Source organism: Numenius arquata, chromosome 8 (assembly GCF_964106895.1).
Source record: "Numenius arquata chromosome 8, bNumArq3.hap1.1, whole genome shotgun sequence".
NCBI classification, from domain to species: domain Eukaryota; kingdom Metazoa; phylum Chordata; class Aves; order Charadriiformes; family Scolopacidae; genus Numenius; species Numenius arquata.
In genome coordinates, this window is record NC_133583.1 from 51,404,008 (window position 1) to 51,424,495 (window position 20,488).

The following is a 20,488-nucleotide window of genomic DNA, read 5'->3' on the forward strand; positions in this document are numbered from 1 at the left end:
GCCAGAGTAAGCACATACGGATTTCCACTTTTCCCTTTAAATACTGCCACAGTTCAGACCGTAGTCACTCCACCCAGAAAAGCTGCGCAGGTCAAAGAACAGCATGGAACACTTATCCAAGAAGATGCAAATCTGACATGAACTCCAGAGGAAGAATGCCAGGCAAATGGAGGAGAAAAAAAACCCCACAAAACAAACAAAAAAAACTTAACACACATAAAAATACCACAAAGTCAACAACCAAACTCCAAACAAACAAAAAATTTTCCTTTTTAACTCACATCTCTTTTAGATGATTTCCAGGTGTGGAAGCACTACCACATGCATGCAGTCCATGTGGTTTGCAATATAGTACTTATTTCAATCTATAATCACATTACAGATATATATATATTGTGTATTTATATATACACAATATGAGAAACTATTTTTACTGTACTCTAAGTTTCCAGTGACAGAAGTCTACTAACACAAAAGATATCTAAATCAGAATATGCCCCAGCCTACAAGAACTGCTTGCAATTTCCTCCCCACACCAGGTGGCACTAGATGGCTTCAGAGAAAGCCTTTGAAGGCCAGCATTCCCAAGCAGGTCTGGGATTCATTTTTTCCCCAGTCTTTCTGAGTATTTCTAGGTACTTTATAATACTCTTGCATCTTCTCTGCTCTTCCTCCCGAAGGAGTTTAAGAAGCTTTTAAGTGCTACATGTAACATTCACCACAGAAATTATGTATATACACCAAGTATGGCAGGGACAAAGCAAAAGTTGATGGATTTTCATATACTATTAGCAACTTATAAAACCATTCCCAAATGAACTCAAAATTTCCCCTCAAGAGCTTTTGGGCAGAATCTTTTTGAGGCACTTCAAGAAACAGTTAGCTGTTCTTTCTCAAAGGACACTCCGTAGTGCAGAGTATACAGCATTGTTCCAGAATCATTTTCAGGCTTTGAGTAAAATCATTCATAAGCTGTAAATAATACCATATATAGATGAAATCCTAGTCTCCAAAAAATGAAGCATCGTACCCTCTTGCTGTTAGGCTGCAGCAATGTTTGTACAATACAGACACTTACCTTTGGGTTTTCTTTCACTGTTGTCAAGATTCAGAAATTTTCTCTCTCTGTCTGAGTCCTCATTTCTCAGGCGATTTAAGATCTCCTCCAGTGTTTTGACAATATCAGCAAATGAAGGACGCAACTTTGGATCCATCTGTGAACGCACACAAATCAAGTAAGTTCATGCGGGTTTGTCCATGCTATTCTGCTCACACAGTGGACAGACAGAGGGACAATCTAAAGGAACTGAGGAAATTCAAGACCATTTTAAGAAGTATGTTGTCATTGAAAAAAAAATCCTAAGTAAAGCAGGGGGTAAGTAGTATTCTGTCCCAGTTTATGTCTATTATACCTCTCACATTTAATTATCAAGTTGTAAACCTTCTATGATAAGGAGGCATTTTAAATTGAAAAGGTGAGAAGCTGTTAGATTCAGGGCTTCAGAGATGGTTTTGTTTGTTTTAAACAGCTTTCATAGTTCAAGGATTTATTTCTGGACCCCAGTTATCAGTCAGAGATTATTTATCAATGTTATTTCAAAACGTGCCTGAAGCAATAAAGATTAAACAGAGCAACTTGGCTATGTCATTCTTTAAAAGTTTGTAATTCTTCCATCATCTCACTGTAGCTTTAATTAAAACCCACCTAAAAGGCATTGCTGATTTTAAAGTTTAAAATGTTGTATCTTTCCATTTGTTAATTAGCCTTACTACTTGGCATACTGATCTGTCTTGTGAGGAAGCAAAATTAGTTATATAATTTGACAAAGTAATACAATAGAAAAAAAAATCCATCTTTGCCCAAGTAAAATACTCCCCCACCCCCCTCCAGTCATCAGTATTCAGTTTGTATTTATCAGTACATATTTATTTATTCACCCTAGTAGAAATGGATCTCTAAACAAAGTTCAACACTAAAATTGTACTACAGGGCAAGCAGCTTAATTTTAGTAGCAACTCAGAAGGCATTTCATCATTTTGAACATTGACTCTGTATATATGTTACAGGTTTAACTACTGTAGGCAGCAATGTCTAATTCAGCAGCTGAAAGTTAACCCCATTACACTATTAAAAAAGATTCCGCTTGACCTGATTCCTGTTTCCAGCTCTCTAAAGGCTTTTTCAGAGCAGACAAGCCCAGACAGATCTTACCTCTAGTACAAAGGGAACAGTGGTGCTTTGTAAAGAAAAAAAACCCCAAAGACCTCCCTGATACTGCCCTGCAGGTCCTACCAGATGAATATTTCTGAAGAGAACTGGTATGATCAGCAATGCCAAAACAGCTTCAAGCAACACAGGATAAAGGGCTAAAAATTCATATGTACAGTAATAAAAACCAAACAAATCACACTTGAAGAGCTTAAGAGCAGCAAAAAGTTGTTCTAATGCAGCAGTTGGAATTTTCTGGCATAGGAAACATCTTTTTCAGCTTTCCCTGTTCCACTGAAAGAGTAGAGCAGGGGCAACAAAGCACACACTCTGTACTCCACTACACTCACTAATTTGGGAAGCTTAGAGAGTTGTTGCATGCTACAGAAAGTAAGAAGAGCTCTCTCGCTATTTTGATTTGTGCTAGGTAAGATCCAGGACAAGAGCGGTTCAGAGCAACATTTGCCTCTTCCATCCCTGAGCAGTCCGGATTCTGCTCAAATGGAATAGAAGGTTCTTCCTCAAGGCAGCAGCTGCCACAGCTCGGCTCGTACACGACCATACACGATTACGTTTGCAAGTGTTTGCGCATGTAGGCTTATAGTTGTTGGAGAGCCATAAGTTTTAGACTCTCTTGAATGCACTTATTTGAAAAACACCTTTATAACAGCAAATTAAAGAAATTTTAATCCATACTCATACATGTCAGTTTTTACCGGTTTTCTTAGGTTGCCCTAAAGCACGTTTCCTGGCTGTAGAAAACCCCAGGGCTTTGCACATTAGTTCAGCTAATCAGCTGAGCTTTACAGTTTACACTATTTGTTGACCTATTAAATAATAAAAAGCTATATAAACGTCCATGCCTAAGAGCAAATTATCACACAGGTCACCTATTATTGAAGCACACCGTGTTCAGGAAGATATAAAGAAAGCCTTATCTGTTCACCGCCTTTTTCCTTCTACTAGGTAAGTGGCAAGTGAATTACAGCATGCTCCACAATGAAATCAGCATATTAATGGCTTGATCACAAGACAGTAATTTCCACTTTCAATTCAGCGAAGGGACATTTATTATACAGGACACAACATTTGACAATAACCAGTAGGAGAAAATCCTTTTTCTCTTAATACACCAAATTCTTACATGAGAATATAAAAGCTCAGTCACCTTCCCTTTCTTCATGGGTACAGTTTTATTCTGAATTTCACCTGTGCTGAAAAATTACTTTGAATCATGCACCATGTGTTTGGATCCAGATTTCTGAAGCCTACAGGTGGGAGCCAAGATTTCCAAAATCAAATCCTACCTCTAGCCAAACCCTGTAGTGCTTACATAGTCAAAACCCTTCATAAACACGAGTCAGATCTACCACCGTCCTGGTGACGCAAGCCCCACTGTACTAAGGTGAAAACAGAAGAGTGAAGTAGCTTGCCCAGAGTAAGTTCCACAAACATTTTTAGAATTAATTTAAGCTATCTTGTGTCAAGAGCAGCAGTCACCCCCACCTGCTCACATCCTCACCTTTATACCACTCTCCCCTTGAGCGAGCACGTGCATTTGTACTAATACAAAGAGAGAGCTTGGGGCAAAAATAAGCATCAAGAGCATGGAGAGATGAGACTGCTTCTTCCAGCAGCAGTGTTGACATGAAAACAAAGCCTGAAAAATCAGTAACAGACAGGAATAAAAAGCCCATCTGAGAGTTTCCTTACACACACTCACTTGGACACAGTGCTGGTATTGGCTCCAGCATGCCCTGGTTTGGGGTCCCAGGCAGTATTTTGTGCAATAAAATTTTCAGAACTTGCCTCAACTACAGTTGTGCCAACTGGACATTCCCAACTTCAGCTGAATTTGGTGGGAGCTCTTCATATAAATAGTTTTACTATATAAAGGTACTAGCAACCTCTGTTATGGGGTAACCCACAAAATAGCTCTACTTCCCTGGAATTTTCACACTGAGAAGCCATGAAGATATCCAGCACTATCACAATTTTACTTGAAAAATTGGCAGAATATTTACTCCATACAGCACATTGCCTATAGCCTTACTGATAATAAATCATTTGGCTCCAAGTTAGTTTTTTTTGGAACACGGGCTAGGGATTTGGAGATTTATCCTGCTTTCCAAAAGGCAGCATATAGAAACTTTAGAGTAGTTTAGCGCCTGCTCTTGATTTGTTTGTCCCCTCTGTTTGTAAGAATAACTTAGAATTCTTTCTTCACAGCTCAGTAGGTCTGTACACAATAACAGCTGGATTTTGTCAGCCCGAGGGCCAGCCAGTGTCAATAGCATACAACTGGTTGTGATCAGCCTGAGCAGCCTGCAAGAAGCTGTTCAGTTTGCCAGACCTGTTTGTTTGGCGTGACACAGAATTGCAAAAACACAAGATACACCTTTTTACAAAGGGGAGGAAAGTCCTTTTGCAAAGGACTTTCTGGGTTATCAGAACATATGCTGCTTTTATAGGTAGGCTCTTCAAGTTTCCTCTGTAAATGCTTTAAGCTCTATCTTCAACAGCCAGAGAGATTTAGAGAACTCCAGTTTAGGCCTCTTCCCTTGAACTAAGATACTCACGTTACAGCAGTTGAAGGCCAGCTGGAGGAAGTCAGGGGGACAGTCTCCCACCATGTGCTGGAAGGCATCATAATCTAATCCAAAATTCTGTACAAACGAAACGAAACACAGCATAGAGATATAAATGAGGTCTGCTGTCTGGCCCAAAACATCTTATTTTCAGGGGTTCCTACTTGGGGTTATCAGGAATAACCATGAACACCATCTCTCAGCAGCCACATACAGAGGATTTTGATAAAACTCCATGCACACTCTGAACTGGAGCATCCCAATGGGGATTACTTGATACAAGATACCTGTAAGAGAATGAGCTGACTTCAAAGCCCATCCTTCTTCCTGGACTCAACTGCAATCCATTGCACTTGAGATGTTGCCCGTGTGGATCTGGAAGCAATATCCTATACTATGATGTTTCGCCGTGGTGGCTTTCACAGTGTAAATTAACAGCCTGCTATAAAACCAGAGGCTTTGCTATGATGAAAATTTGCCAATTAAAACAGTTAATTTTTTGGTGGATGGTAGACTGGTAATACAAATTATCCAGTTCCTTAAGTGCACTTGTGTAAAATCTGAAGGACAGGGAAACAAACTGATCTCTTATTTACTGCAGGGCAAGACCTAAACAATTTTGCATTTTCAGAACCGGAGGGAAATAGACAATTTGGAAGACCCCCCCTGTAGAGGGCAAAAAGCTGCCCTGCAGATGGGACTCAACCAAAAGGCAACTGAAGAAATTAAGAAGTATCTTGTTTGATCAGTCGGTTCTAGCTCAGATCCACAGTGCTTAGTACAGTCTATGCAAAAATATGGGTGAGTTTATTTTAGCTGCTGCTAACATAGCTCCTGCCCCTTTCACAAGTAGAGGCTGCTTAGCAGATGCGGTGTGCCAAATGTGCTCTGTTCTGAATCTGGCAAGAAGTCTACATGAGCTATCACTACAAAAGGAAGGTGACTGCAATGCTCTCAATGTCCTGTTAGTTAGGGGCAGAAAGGATTTCCCCATGAGGACTGCAGCTGGACAAAGTCTGTGTGAAAGTGTCTTCGATGAAGCTTCTTAGAATAACAGCACAGAAGAATAAAAGCCTTTTACAGGCTATTTTTTATGTAACAGCTATTCATCGTATCTTTGGCAGCCGTGCCAGAAGTTCTAAAGGCCAGCCATTATCATGGCACACTTACCACCTCCCACCAATGTTATAGATGTAACCACTTACCTCTGTGCGAGGGAGATAGTCTGGATCCGCCTGTATTCTTGCTATAATCTCACATAGAATTATACCATAGGAGAATACATCCGCCTGAAAGAGAAAAAAAATAAATAGCCACATGGTTCAGCTATGAATACTCAGCATTCTTATCTGCGACCGAGTTTCTCCTTACCCCAAATGGTTATCGTGAAACAACTACACCAACACCACAGCGTTGGAACACTAAGCAATTGCATTATAGCTAACATTTTCCACGTGAAGAAACACATGCTCACAGTAAAGCAACGCATTCTTGTTGCACAAATAGCAATGATAACTTTAAAACTCTTTCAAGAAGAAAACCACCAAACCACTCTTAATTCAGCAGTTTAAAAAAAAAAAATAATAAATCCTTCTTTGCATGAAGAATGGCGAAGTTGCATTTGATGTCCTACAGATGGGAGTAATTAAAAACGTAGCCAAAAACATGACATGCCTATATATCACTGTGGTTAGAAAGATAGGTTTAGAATATACATAAACACAGCTTATCCAGAATATTAATGCTGTTTTTAAGAAAAACTACATTTTTCTCTTCTCACTGTTCAGCACCTCTGGAGAAAAGTATCTTTCCCAAAGCTCGAGATATCTAGTAACACTATATTCCAGCATCCATTTCCATTGACATTCCCATGATGCATAGTAATCACTTATCTGACTACCCATGGAGCTGCACAGTTGCTCGGGTGTCCACCCACCTGAATTTATCATGTAATAAAATTTAGGAAAACATGAAATACAAGTCTACAGAGCAGAAGCCAGCATCCCTCATTCCTTAGATATCAGGCAGGCTTATATGTCACCTTTCATGCTGATGAGGTAGGAGACCTGTTTCCTCTTTAGTCCTCCATGCCCTAGGGTTAGTGAAGAACGTGGCACCACAGATTTGGGTGCTTTATTATTAATTTAGGTCAACTGGAACTCTTAACAAAGCTTTGAAATGGTAATTATTACGTCCATTACTGAGGTAGCTACTGCTTTCCAGAAAGTTAAAAGTACCACCAATTAAACCGACTGTTGACTGCTAGCTATAAAAAGTTACAGGATGTGGGCTTTATCACAGAAAAGCTGCGCTTGCAGGGCTGAAGTAGACTGTTACACGTGGGAGAGAAAACCCCATGTAAAGAGCTTGACTGAAAATACTATTTCTAAAATACAGTGTGATCTGATTCTCCTTTGAAAAAAAAACATTTCCCAATGCCATAAGCAGGATAACTTAGAAATACCTTCAGAGAACATTTTTAGCCAGGTATCTTACCTTGAGAAATTTTGATATTTTTCTTTCTTTTTATTAAAATACTTGTACAAGTTTACATACAGACCTTTCGCTTCTACCCAGATTTCACTAATACATGGTCAGGGAAGTAACCTTACCACATTTCTCGTAAGACTTGGTTAAATTAAGTTGTGTTAGGTCAACAAACTATTATCATACTTTTGCATGTGGGGTGTTTCAGAATGGAAACAGTGTAACAGTGAATTATTCTAAAGGTAATTATATTTCTGTATAAGAATTCACAACATGAATTAAAAATATTAGTTATTCAACTCACACTCTCCCTTAATCTGAATGACCTACTGAGTACAGAAATGTGACAAATGAAAGTAACAATTTTATTATTATGGGAATTCTAAGTCTTGTGTAGAGCTATTGAAGAGAAATATCTGACAACTGAAGTCCATTTGTTTCAAGTACCTACCTTTTCATTGTAAGGTTCATCTCTCAGAACTTCTGGTGCCATCCAGAAGGGTGAACCCACCACTGGTAACTTCTCACTATACAGATGAGGGATGGATGGCAGGAAAGGGGAGAGGGGGGTGGAGGAGAGGGAGAACAAACATTAATTAAATACTCCGATTCAGGCATTGCTACTAAGTTTCTGTAACTCCAAGTATCTGCAGAAATTTTCACCAGAGCAAAGTCAATACAAGTGTGTTCTATAACATACTATATTTAACACTGGTTTCCTACTGGACTCACTGCAACACTCCATAGCAGGAGAAGAACGTGCAAGAAAGTTCAATCGGTTACTCTTATTTTATTTCCAGTTTCTAAGTGCCTGGCCACTCTTTTAAAAAATATTATTTTATTAGAAGGTCACAAGTGTTCAACAGTTTTGGCTTCCAAACTCTTGGCAGAGTGGGCTCCTTTATCTATACATTAAAAGGTCTGTGGACATCAGGTTCAGGCTAGACGTCAAGTTCTCCATTCATGCAGCAAGACATGCAGTTATCCATCCCTATATGTATACTTATAAGCAACTCTTGAAGAATTCAGCACAGCCTGCTTGCAAACTGTTTTTTAAAAGAAAAAAAGAGTCAAGATTGACCAGATAAATCCTATAACAGGGAAAAATTAAAAGTAATCAAAATGGAGGCAATTTGAAAAAATTGCGGTGTCTCCATATGGCTGAATAATGGGGTCTTAAAGCAAGGCCTCCAGCTTGCCACCCAGCTGACCTCGAAGGAATACCCGTTAAAAAAAACCCCAGGCTTCTGAAGGCCTCAAATAGCATGGCTTGCCAGCCAGCAAACCAGAAACAACAAAACTGCATTTGAAAATGGAGGTAAGACTAGATCAAACCAAAATGGTGGTTAAATGTAATAATTTTATTATGTTGTTTGTTTTAGTATCAAGTTACTTTATCTTTAGCTATTCTGCTCCCAGTTTCCAGGGCACCTCAAAACTGGGTGTTAAGAACTCCTTAAGGCACCTGTGGTGCCTTCCCCATTTTGCGATGGGTTCATGTGAATAGAGCTGAAGCTCTCAGCACCTTAAAGGGCAGAGACTCCACAGGAAAGAACATTGACTGTACTTATCAGTAATTTGGAAATTTAAATGTTCGCTTTATTAAGCTTTTACATCAATATTTCATCAAGATTAATGCAAGCCTTCAGACCTCCCAAGATATGGTTTTAGGATACGTACAGTTTAAAAACCATGAGATCAATTTTTATTGCTTTCTTTACAGTCAAAAGAGCTGGAAGGCTTTTATTTATTTTAAGCAGAAGCAGACACTGGAGAAAATCTGACAGCACGTTTCACAGTCAGAATACTCTGAAATACACAAGTCAATATACAGAGAGAACAATGAAATCCTTGTCCTTGATCTCCCTAATGGAAGGATGACAAAAGGACTTTTTCTAATTGTGACAATGCTTGTGACAGTCACCTGTACATTCCTCAAATGAGTTAAGATTATAATTTCATCCAGAGGGAGCAAAATGGTGAGCTACTGTTAGACAGTAATTTAGTATCTCTTTGTTATAAATCTGGATCTTAACAACTAACCCAGAGGTTAAAGAGAATAATACTGGAATGCCACTGGATATTGTTTATGAAAATGGAAAGAATCTAATTATAAAATCACCCCAATCCAGAATGCTGGACAGTATTTTTGTGTTTGCTTTGTCGTGGTGGGTTTTTTTTAAAATCAAAATTCTCAAGTACCTGCTTAGAAGATCTACTGAAAAGCTTGAGTAAATCCTCTACTCACTGGAGCATTTTTGAAGAATAAATGTCACCACTAAATCTATCAAAATGGACAGTAAATTAAGATTGAAACGTTTTGGTCATCCAGACTGCAGTTCTAAAGACTGAGCATATTTTTTGGAAATTCTGTATCATAATGTAGTACTGGCTTTAGGGATCTGGCTCATTAGAGGTTCTGACCTGCAATTGCACTGCAACTCTTGTGGTATTTTGATTAGCTCACGTACCTGTGATCAGGAATCTTCTCTGCTAAACCAAAGTCTCCCACTATTGCCGAGTATCCATTCTCATCATGTTTTATTAAGCAGTTCTGGGGAAAAAAAACAACCAAACAAACAACAGAAGAGTTACTGTCTGCGTGTGAAACCCATATACCATTTGTTTTATTTTTAATCTGGAACAAGACTACAAGATATCATTTGGAAGACGTTCATCTATGAGGAGCTTTTGTCTGAAAGCTACCACCCTTTTCCCCTACCCTCCTCCCTGCACAATCACGTCTGTCAAACTTAAGATGCTGCAAACAGCCTTACACTTAGTTAATAATCTACTTAAAAACTTGCTGAGAAAGCAGGCAGCCACAGGCAGCACGTATCCAGCTAGGTTCTAGCAAGAATTAAGATGATTTAGCTCCCTTACTGCTAAGTATGCAACACATGCTGTTCACTATGACACCTTAAATTTTCTCTTTACAATTTGCCTGTACCTGACCAGAATACAAGAGCAGAACAGACGCTAAATGCCTTTGTATGTTTTGCTACATTAACCACTGAAAAGGAACTCACTGCTTTGCAGTAATTTTCATCAGAAAATAAAAGATGTGACAAAGTTATACGTGCTTTTAAATTCTCAAATAAAATTCTTCATTCTACACTAGAACATAAAACATGATTTAAGGGAAAAGTCTAATAGGGAAAAGCTGTCAATCCTTTCCTTTCTGATGTGCCCTCCAGTGTCACGAAGGAGGGCAATTTAAGGACCCACTGATAATTCTGGTCTGGTAGCATCACATCACACACGGGGTATTATTGATTTATTTTTGTTATTTATTTACAACTCCGAGAAACGTGCTTTGACCATTCTAGTATCACATCTTTTCCCTTCTCGCTGAATGAATCGATAGCTGACTTCCCTAATTTTTTTTTTCTGTCCTGCAATAGGCGGAGCAAGACAGAGAATTCATTCCCTTACCACATGCCTTGCTCTGTATCGTTCTGCAGGCAGTACAATAGCAGTGACAGGCAGCAAAACCACTGCCGACTCCTACAGAGTGGTACCCTGCATTAATTAGCTAAACAGCAGGAAACACTTTCTAGCTTTATTGTGCTTGGATGTAAAAAAGCTCCTCACTGACCCCAGAGCATTAGCTTGTCTGTATAATGCAGCTACCAAGAAAAGTGAGTCCCTTGTCTAAAAGATCAAGTTCGGGTCACCCCTGTTTATATTATTCAGAGATGATTGTGGCTCAGGCCATGAAGTGAGTTTTCTTCCTGCCAATTAAAAGGTTAAGCAAGCCACTCCTGTGATCCTGTAAAGAAAATGCATGCCAGCCTCTTGAAACACACACCAGGCTCCTGAGACGCAAAGTTCTATTTGTTTAGCATGACTCAAGTATAATAAGTACAGTTAGTTTGTGGATTCATAAACATGTACCAAGTTAAATCAGCCACGCTTGCCCAAAGAGCAGCAAAGCTTCTCAGTTACGGGCTTTGTTATCTTTTCTCAAAGAGCACATTCATTCAGCTTGCCTCTGTTTAAACATTTGGTCACTGTAAGTGGACTTAAAACTGAGAAGGATAAAACTTTTCTGAAAAATCTTACTCAAATGATTCAGACAAATGGAATTCCATTGTGTACCACACAGAAACAAGCCTATGAGGACACCAGAGGTTTTGTAGTCTAAAAGAATGCTGATACTAGCTTACCCAGCAAAATATCAAGTTATTTTCTGCCATAGATTTCTCAGCAATTAAAGATGATTCATAATTTGACATTTAAAAAAAAAAACACCTCTCTGATTCATAAAAGAACTAGTTTTAAGCGCTAGATTTTCTTCTTGCATCACCTTTGACTATTTAAATATTGTTCATTTTAAGTAACAGGACTGCAGAAGTTCATTTTACCTTGTGGGTTTTGTGGATTAGGGTATAAAAATCTGTAGAAACAGTTCTATTGACCTTATGATCTGCAATAATCTACAGGGCTACTTTGATACCAAAAGGAGGCTTAAATGCAACATCAACCTGCAGGCAAATTTTCCTTCGGCTTCTTACCAGTATACAATCACATCCCATTAGACAGCAATACATCACCAACTGGAAACGAACAATCTTACCCTCCCCAGGCAGTCTCAGTTCTCAGGTACAGCACTGAACTGTTATACAAGTAGATTATTCCTATGTAAATCATAAATTAAACCAATAGCACATCCAATCTAGCTGCCAAGTAATGCTACCTGACAGCTCAGAGCTCCTTCCTGGAGGAGCAAGAGCTGCCTGCAGCAAAGCAAGGCTCCATTTCAGTGCAGGCCTTTCGAGAAACCAAACAGAGTGGACATCCCACCACCATGGGGCCCAGAGGTCCTGCAGGAGAAGCCAGGGCACCACGACAAGGCAACAGGGGAATGCCTAGGACAACATTTCTGCTATAAAGTACTGATCAATTGTTCTGCTGTAATGGGCTGCACAATGTTAAATGACATAAAGAAGGAAGCTAAACTATTCTCTCTCATTAGTGGAAGCTTGTCTTTTGTCTGCATATGAAGAAGTGCTGAGTGTGAATTCAAATTCATTAGGATACGTATTACAGTACAAGAGTGATTTTTTTTACTCACACTTAAATCAGCCATAGGCAGGTGACATGAACCAGACAAAAAAAATGCCAGTGTCACTACAAATGCTCATTGTAGCAAAACTAAACTGATTTAATTCAACTGGTGCAGATTTTTATGTAGCTAAGCACCAATTTCCTGGAACCCAGAAAGGATGAAAGCCTATTCCTACCAAAATCAGTAGTAACCCCCTTCTACACGGTCAGTTGTCATCTTTCAAGCCTGTCCTGAATGAGCAGTACAAAGCTTTGCAGATGGCGATGCTTCATTTTGTGCTGAGATTCTCCAAGTGTTGAGGGCCAACCCCCAGCACCACCATACTCCTCCTCCACCCTTCCCACCCCAGTAAAACCATTACACAACACTGCACCAAACCCAAAGCACAGAGAGTTTATCAGATTTAAGATGCAATTCATAAAAAGGTGACTTAACACAGCCCACAGTAACGGGTGGTTCACATGCACTCAAGACATTTCTGAGCAGTCACAATCTACTACCAAGATAAATCAGGATCAAAAAAGGGACAAAGCTTCATTAGAGACTAAAAGGTTGACAAGAGCTTTTAAATTTAAGCTAGCGGTGGTATCTTAGTCAGAAGAGTACAATACAGCATACTGCACTGTTTCTACTGACAAAGGGATACTTCTCCATTTCTTAAAAAAAAAAAAAAAGTATGTGTATCAGTTTGGTAGGAAGAAGTTTAACTAATGGCTTTTGGGACAGAGACATAAGAGTTCAAACCCCTCTCTAGTGCAAAAAGCCTCTTGAGAACCGACTATGAGATGAAACGCCAAACAGCTTTATAACACGGGCTTTAAGAAAATGCTTTTGACTTACTATCACGCTATTTGTATAAGCTGCAAGGCAATAAACCATGCTGACCTTCTCAAGCTTTCTCTTTGGACCTCTCCAGACAGGGATGTTCTTTCCTTTGGCAGCTGACACTGTCAAATAGGGCAATATTTGACTTCAGTTGGGTCCTCGAAGGTTTTTTTCCCCTGAAGTGGGGACCCCATCCTTCCTTCCTGAGGCACTCTTTCAACAGAAGCAAGGAGCTCTGTACATGAGCCCTAAAGAGTTAACAGAGCTGTTTATGCAGAGACAGATGTGAAAGAACATAAAGCCCCCTTTGTGTGTTACAGGAGCTTAACATCTGCTTTGCACAGCATAATCCTACTAAGACGAAAGCAATATTCTACTCTCCCTTTTACATCAACAATAATGAAAATAGACTCAAGAGTTTCAGAGTTAAAAATAAGTTGCTTAGATGAAGAAACCCCATCATTTTATTTTACAATATGACATACAAGCTAAACGCCTCAGAGATTTTATTGCACTCCAGAAAATACAGGAGTGCTACTGCAGTGTCATTTGCAACCCTCTGATAACTGTTACTGAATTAAAATACTTAAAGGCCAATTGAGATGGATCAGCTGTTTTTAAAGTGCTTTTCTCTAGGATAAACACCATTGACAATTAAATGTACAACAGGAAGTTTACAATACTAGATATACTTATGAAATTAAAACCATTATGTTTAAGGGACAGGCTCCATTTGGGTCCCAAAGTACCAATAAAAGTGTAGTATTGCAACTATCATTAGAAATAATCATCTGTAACAGCTAATTTTTTCAGTGCAAGCCCTCTCCTGCAGTGCCAAATACCCAGGCAAGAGCTTACTGTAGCACAAAGGGGACCTTACAACAGCAGCGGCAAGTATGAGACTCATCAGACAAAGGTTCTGTTCATTGCTTGGGGTTTATTTTGTTTTATTTTGTGTTAAACAAGCAAACAGCATACAAGGTAGGAAGTCAGGGTATGTCACTTTCAAGCCCAAAGGCAATGCATTTATGTTACATCAGATATTCCACAGTAATTGCTTACATGCATGATTCTGTCCCGTAGTAACTGAGACTACTCCTCTCTCAATGAAAGAAGGGTGAGCCATTACACATTTACTGTGAAGTGAAAGCATATGTTGGCAGGAATATACACATGTGCACGTGTGTGTGTATATAGACAGGCCTGGAGATTGCAATTTCTTCATAGATTTTATTGCCAATGGAGCTCACAATGTTCCCTAAAACTGCTCATGACCTGCTGTTGATTATAAGACCTTGTTTTCAACTGTATGTAATTCTGCTAAACTAAAAGGCATTTGTTTGGGGGTTTGCCTGTTTGTTTTTAATCAAGAGCTTTGGTAGTGGGTTTTTGGAGAGGGGGTGTTCAGCTAAGGCAGCTCAGCTGCGTGGGAGAACAAACATTAAATGTGTTGCAAGCAAATTTTGAAGTAATGACAATAAAAAAATCCTCAAAATTATTAGCCTATGGTGTCATACCCTGATTTGGCATGTTCTCAACTTGAAACGTGATGAGACCCCTGTGTAAGATGCACCTCTTGTCACCCCTACAAAATGTAGACTGGGACAGGACGTATGCTGTGTGGGGAATTTGAAAAAGCACAAATTAGGTGACAAGACAGGGCAGGAGTCCGAGCCAGGGGCTGGCAAGGACCAACACCAGAGTCTTGAGCCATGTTCTTGAGACGGGGGGGAAAAAACCCCAAGACTATTACAAGGACATAAGAACTGCAAACTGCAAGCATAGCAAACAGGTGTGGGGGGAGACAGAGCTAACCTGGAGCAGCAGAACAAGGGGAGAGCTAGAAATGGCTAAACATACTGAAGACCAGAACGAAAGACAGCTTGGATAAAGCACCAAGTAGGAGCAACAGGAAGAGAGTAACTGCAGTCAGCCAGGCAAGGAGATCGAACAATAAGGTTGGGGCAGGAACTGGGAGCAAAAAGAGTAGGAACAACCTTGGAACAAGGATAAAAAGTCTGACTGGAGGATAGCATTGTACACTAGCAGAAAGGATTGGATAGTCATAGAGTAGATATGATCGGTCTTGGAAAAATGGGCAGACTCCTAGCGTTTGCTTCTCACTGCCAAGGAGTCTCTTGTTCCTCTGTCTATTCCTGCTCCATAGCAAAAACAGTCAATGTGCATTAGTAATACTAATTAACAGTAGCACTAAATACTAATTAATACTGCATGTATTAGTTACTGTGTTAACTAAAGCAGCAGATGCCTCTGCCATGAATCTCAGCTTCTAGTCCTGCAAATGAAGTGCATACTGCCACTGTTTTTTTCCTTTTTTTAATGGCTAGAAAGTTGCACACAACATATACTACATCAAAAAACTAATAATGCACAAAAGATGAGGTGTAAAACTTTCTGTGAGAACTTTCAATTCTTCCCCTTATGCATACACATTAAGGTAAAGTCCTTAATTACATGACCACACAGACAGTTTTCCACCTAGCACCCACGTCTTTTAGTGCACACAATGGATTCACACTGACAGCAAATTGGGGCTGTACATAAACCACTTGGACCACTATTTTCAGGATTCTGGCCATTCTTGCCACAGAAACAGTAGGCTGAAAGAAAGGCTGGGAAGAGATGAAAAAGAAAGGCTGGGCTGGAAATTAAGGTCTTCTGTCTTGCGGTTAAGACCATTGCAATGTTGCCCCAGGATCTGGATTCTGGCCTTCCTCAGCATCACACAAGGATGCTGTGGCAAGGAAGCTAGTTTTACAAAATCATTCAGAGATTGTTGCTCATCTTGTGCTTTCTCTGCCTCTAGGGGTCAAACCTGACTATTTTGTACACTTCCAACTACCCCTAAGGTTGGTGAGCATATTGTGTTGAACTTAAATGTGTAAAATATCAAATAATCCAAACAGAGTCTTAAAACACATACCAAATATTGACCGATATTCTTGTTTTTAATCTGTCCTGGTAAGATTGAGTTTATTCATCTCCCCACCTCAGAGATACTGTAAGAATAAATTCACTTATATCAGTGGATATCAGTGATTATCAGCAATCACTGGTGTAAACTGCCAAGGAGATCAATAGTGCAGGGTTTAAATGCAATACAAATACAGTGTAAACGAGGTATTGAAGGAACTCTCTGTGTAGCAGTAAGATATTTATTTTGAGGGGTGAGGTACAAAAGGACTTTCCTACATTCTTTTTGCAGGGTGGTCGCTTCCCTGTGCCTTCATAAACACAGTTATTTTAATTGTAGGTAGCAATAGACAGAATTTTGCAATAACAAGTCAGATTAAGAAAAAATTTACCGCAATCCACCGGTTCCAATTGAAACACTTCCAATGTTTCACGTTATGATTTCTGTTTTAATGACTGCACCTTCTATAACTAAGGCTGTCAGAGCTAAAATTCACAAATGAACCTACATCAGAATCACTGGAAGATGAAGAAAATCCTCATGACTCCAGAGTCCAAATTCTCCTTGTGCATATTACAGTGAGCCCCAAATAAACAATTCACAGAGCTTGCAGTGATATGTGTAGGGGACAGGGAATGAGCCAGCGAGGCTGGTTGTCATAACCCATTTCTGGTTGCATGTTTAATTTCTGCATGAATCTCTTTATGGCAAGTCAAAAGTGAGGACACCACATTTATTGGGTTAGAAAATGTACAAGTCACCCTGCCTACACGCCTACTATCTGCAGGCTGAAAACAGCCGATCTGACCACGCTTACCTTCTGACAGATCCCAGGTGAGGGTGTTGCTGTTGATCCAGGCAGATCAGCCTCATCAGCTACAGCCACCCACGCCCAGAGCCTGAGGACTGAACTGCTCACGACATGGGTAAGTACCGGCTGTCTGGGCAGCACACTCTCTTCTAACAAGCACTGCCTCTCTCTTTGACAGAAGGGCAGCAGAAAGGGCACCAGTGGGATGTCAGGGCTGACATCCCCTGTGGGCTGCCACATCGACTATAATGACCTACATCTACTCTTCTCTAGCATTCTTCCCTCTGGCTTTCTGCAGTATCAATGCTGTCCTGCTACTCTCCACATGACACAATTAGGAAGAGAGATCACCCTGCTGTATATTAATTGCCAAACCCACATATTTTTCAATCCTAGATTGGTGTGGAACAGTGACTTTTCCTTCCTTAAGTTTTTATGCATCCAGTACGTGATGATGCTACCGTCAGAGCAAGACAACTCTGTTGCCATAACTGACAGGATAAACTTTAAGCATTCATACCACCCGCTCCAGGAAGCTGCAGGAATGAGAGGTTTGCCAGAAAGAGAAGAAGAAAGGCAGAAGTACAGGTCTATATTAATCCCAAATAATTTTTACAGTAAAATTCATATTAGAGGGATAAGTTGCAGTGGGCTATTGTGTTAAGTGGAATAGGTAAAGCATGGAGACATTCCTGCACAGAAAGTCCCATTTTTATTCTGTCCATAGTTCAGTCAAGGCCAGCAGGTTTTCTAAAAAAATACCTTCCTCTCCCCTTCAGCAAACTCAGTGTCTGTTCTGACTTTTGCAGATGTCTAAAGCCTTGTCTTTGCCTTCATTTGATTAATAAAGCCATCACATCACTTACTGATGTTTACCAAAGAAGGAAGGACAATATAGAACAGTATTGAATCTGCCCTTGTTCAATCCAGATCACAAGTTGTCTCCCAAGGAAAGACCCCATCACATCTTCCTTCAGCTCACTCACACATTGACCGCTTACTAGTAAGAATGAACACAACTCATCCCACCACTAGTGCAAGCCTGGTAAAATACAAGCAATCTCCTCAAACAGTAGCCAAAAGTCACACTCTGAGAGTTGAAAGTTTTGGTGACGGGTTTTTGCTATGGTTATCATCTTAATTCTTTTGCTTTGGAACAAAGTGATTTCTTTAAAACTTAACCAGCCAGCAGGGAAAACATTTGCCCAAAAGAAGAGTAATTTGCCCAACAGATTTAATTTTAAAGTATATTTCATCAGAACAATAATACACTAATAATATTCACAAGTTCTCAGGCATTTAAGACCAAGTGTTTCATCTACTTCCCTTCCCAAATAGAACAAGCAAGTGCATACATCACCTCAAAAAATTAAATTAACGAAAACCGAAACGAAATAAGCCAAAAACAAACAAAAATACCCCAAAACCAAAAAACCCCACAACCCAAAAAACCCCAAGAAACTGGAAAATACAGAATATAACTGATGACTTAAACTTTTATCCTGACAGCTTCCAACTTGACCCACGCAGACACTATACCTTTAGTGCTAAGAATCATCCAAATATAGTATAACTGCTTGTAAATTCTTAGGCTTTGGTTTGTTGTTTGGTTTTTTTGTGTTGTTTTTTTTTTTTTAATAACCCTTACTACTCCCTGTGGCCACCGATGAGTTTGCTATTGCAGTGAAATCATGCACTCCTCCCAGCGGGTGTGTTTTCTAAACAATTGATATTCAACAATAGATATCATTGAAGCACTGGTAGGGTAGCTCCAGAGAACGACATACAATTATGTAAAGCTTTGAACAAAGGCATTCACAGAGGTCTCAGGAAATGGATTTTCATACGATTAGCCATCACAGTATGTGTTAACAATAAATGCTACAGGCACAGAGTTCTCCTTAGTTACTTTGGTTCCTTACAGTAACTCCACTTCCCCATCCTTAAATGTACTAAAATACATCCTGAACTGAAGAAAAGGGGAACACCAAGTCATCTTGTCAGTTATTTTCACGCATCTCTTATCTGCACACTCCAAGGCAACTGAAATAGAGCTTTCCAAGTGTATCATGTCAAAGTGATGTGACTCCAAGTCTGGGCATTTTTCATAAATTTGATACTCTTCCTTGCAGAATTCAGCACCCTTCACTTGAAAGGACACCCAAGGAAGTATTTTATGACTTCACTGAAATACTTCTTTCACCTACCAGTTCAACTATTTCCCTCCCCCCCCTTGGTTAAATGCATATCATTCCTCTGTTTAACACTGCACTGAGATAGTTTTATAAAAACCTTAAACTGAATGGAGGACTAGTAGCCACTTGCATTTGCAAACACACTGTGCTGTGTTTTAATTTTTAAAAGCCATTTCTAATCCTTAAAAAAAAAAAGTTGCTTTTAGGCTAGGGTAACGTTATTCCAGATGCTTTTGATTGAAGTGACCTTACCAAGTCTTCCCCAAAACAGTTTTGTAGTACTTTCATGCTTCAAGTCCCCAGTGAACTTAAACCAGCTCATTAGCTCCAGACAACGGGAGAGACAGGACAGCAAAGCCCTCAGCACAGGCTGCAACGGATGGCAAGACCCAGTGTGAACACTGCGGTGATTTGTTCACAGAGCTTAGTCCTCCTATGTCAGTATTTCTAGCTGAGATTGAATTAGCTGGCTACTTCAGCCAACCAAATTCATGCAAGTTGTCACCAAAGCAGTTCAAACAAATCTACGTCCATTGAAAACTCCGCCACTGAAATATCATTCTGGAGGAAATCCTGAAATTTGAAAATTTTATGTAAACTGTTTTGATATTCCTGACTTTAGAAATGAAAGAAATATAAACCAGAATTGGGGACAATGCTTAACGCTGAATTAGTAATGAAAGGTCATTCTTCTTACTGAAGAAAATTTGTGAAATATATGGGGAAACAAAAACAACAAGGAGATTTTAAAGTGTGTTTGTAATAATCTCCTCAATTTGGGTTCTTATATGATTGACCCATTCCAAACGCTAGATTGTTATGCTTAATTATCCAGGGATTTAAATACTTTACTGAACCATAATTCAGAATTAAAAAAAACTCTACAGCTGCTTTCTGAGAAATCTTAATCTGAACTCATTTAAGGAATGACTTTCCTTCAGGATAGTTATTTCTCCAGTTCCCATCTAAACTATCAACATGTTTTAAGGAAAGTTTTAATCCTATAAACTGTATTTCAATTTGTTTCTCAAAATGTCTTAGATCACACCTTATATAATAGAAGTTTTCTGCTGGATGGAGGAGAAAGAATCAAACACCCAGTTATATTACCTCATTAAAAAGTTCCCTTCGTTTTATAAACGGTACCTTAGATGTAAGGTCTCGGTGGAAAATGCCTTTATAGTGAAGATAACTGATTCCCATAGCAATGTCATATGCCAGTTTCACCCTCACTGTCCAGGGCAGATGCTGGTTGCTGTCTAATAGCTGTTCCAGGTTACCACAGTTGATGTACTGAAAAGACAAAGCAACAGTTGTAATTAATTACTTAATGTCATATATTGTCAGGAACGTAAAATTCATTATTA

General features: G+C 39.4%; 1 protein-coding gene across 1 annotated transcript in view; it reads right to left on the minus strand.

Annotated features, from left to right (window-relative positions):
- The window catches only part of TESK2 (testis associated actin remodelling kinase 2), a 77,232-nt gene that overhangs the window by 5,930 nt on the left and 50,814 nt on the right, over positions 1-20,488 (minus strand). The window contains exons 4-9 of the mRNA XM_074152152.1: positions 20,268-20,414; positions 9,756-9,838; positions 7,736-7,811; positions 6,003-6,086; positions 4,789-4,875; positions 1,079-1,214 (exon numbers count right to left, since the gene is read on the minus strand). Of these exons, the coding sequence (XP_074008253.1) occupies positions 1,079-1,214; positions 4,789-4,875; positions 6,003-6,086; positions 7,736-7,811; positions 9,756-9,838; positions 20,268-20,414 (613 nt within the window). The remainder of the gene's footprint in view (positions 1-1,078; positions 1,215-4,788; positions 4,876-6,002; positions 6,087-7,735; positions 7,812-9,755; positions 9,839-20,267; positions 20,415-20,488) is intronic.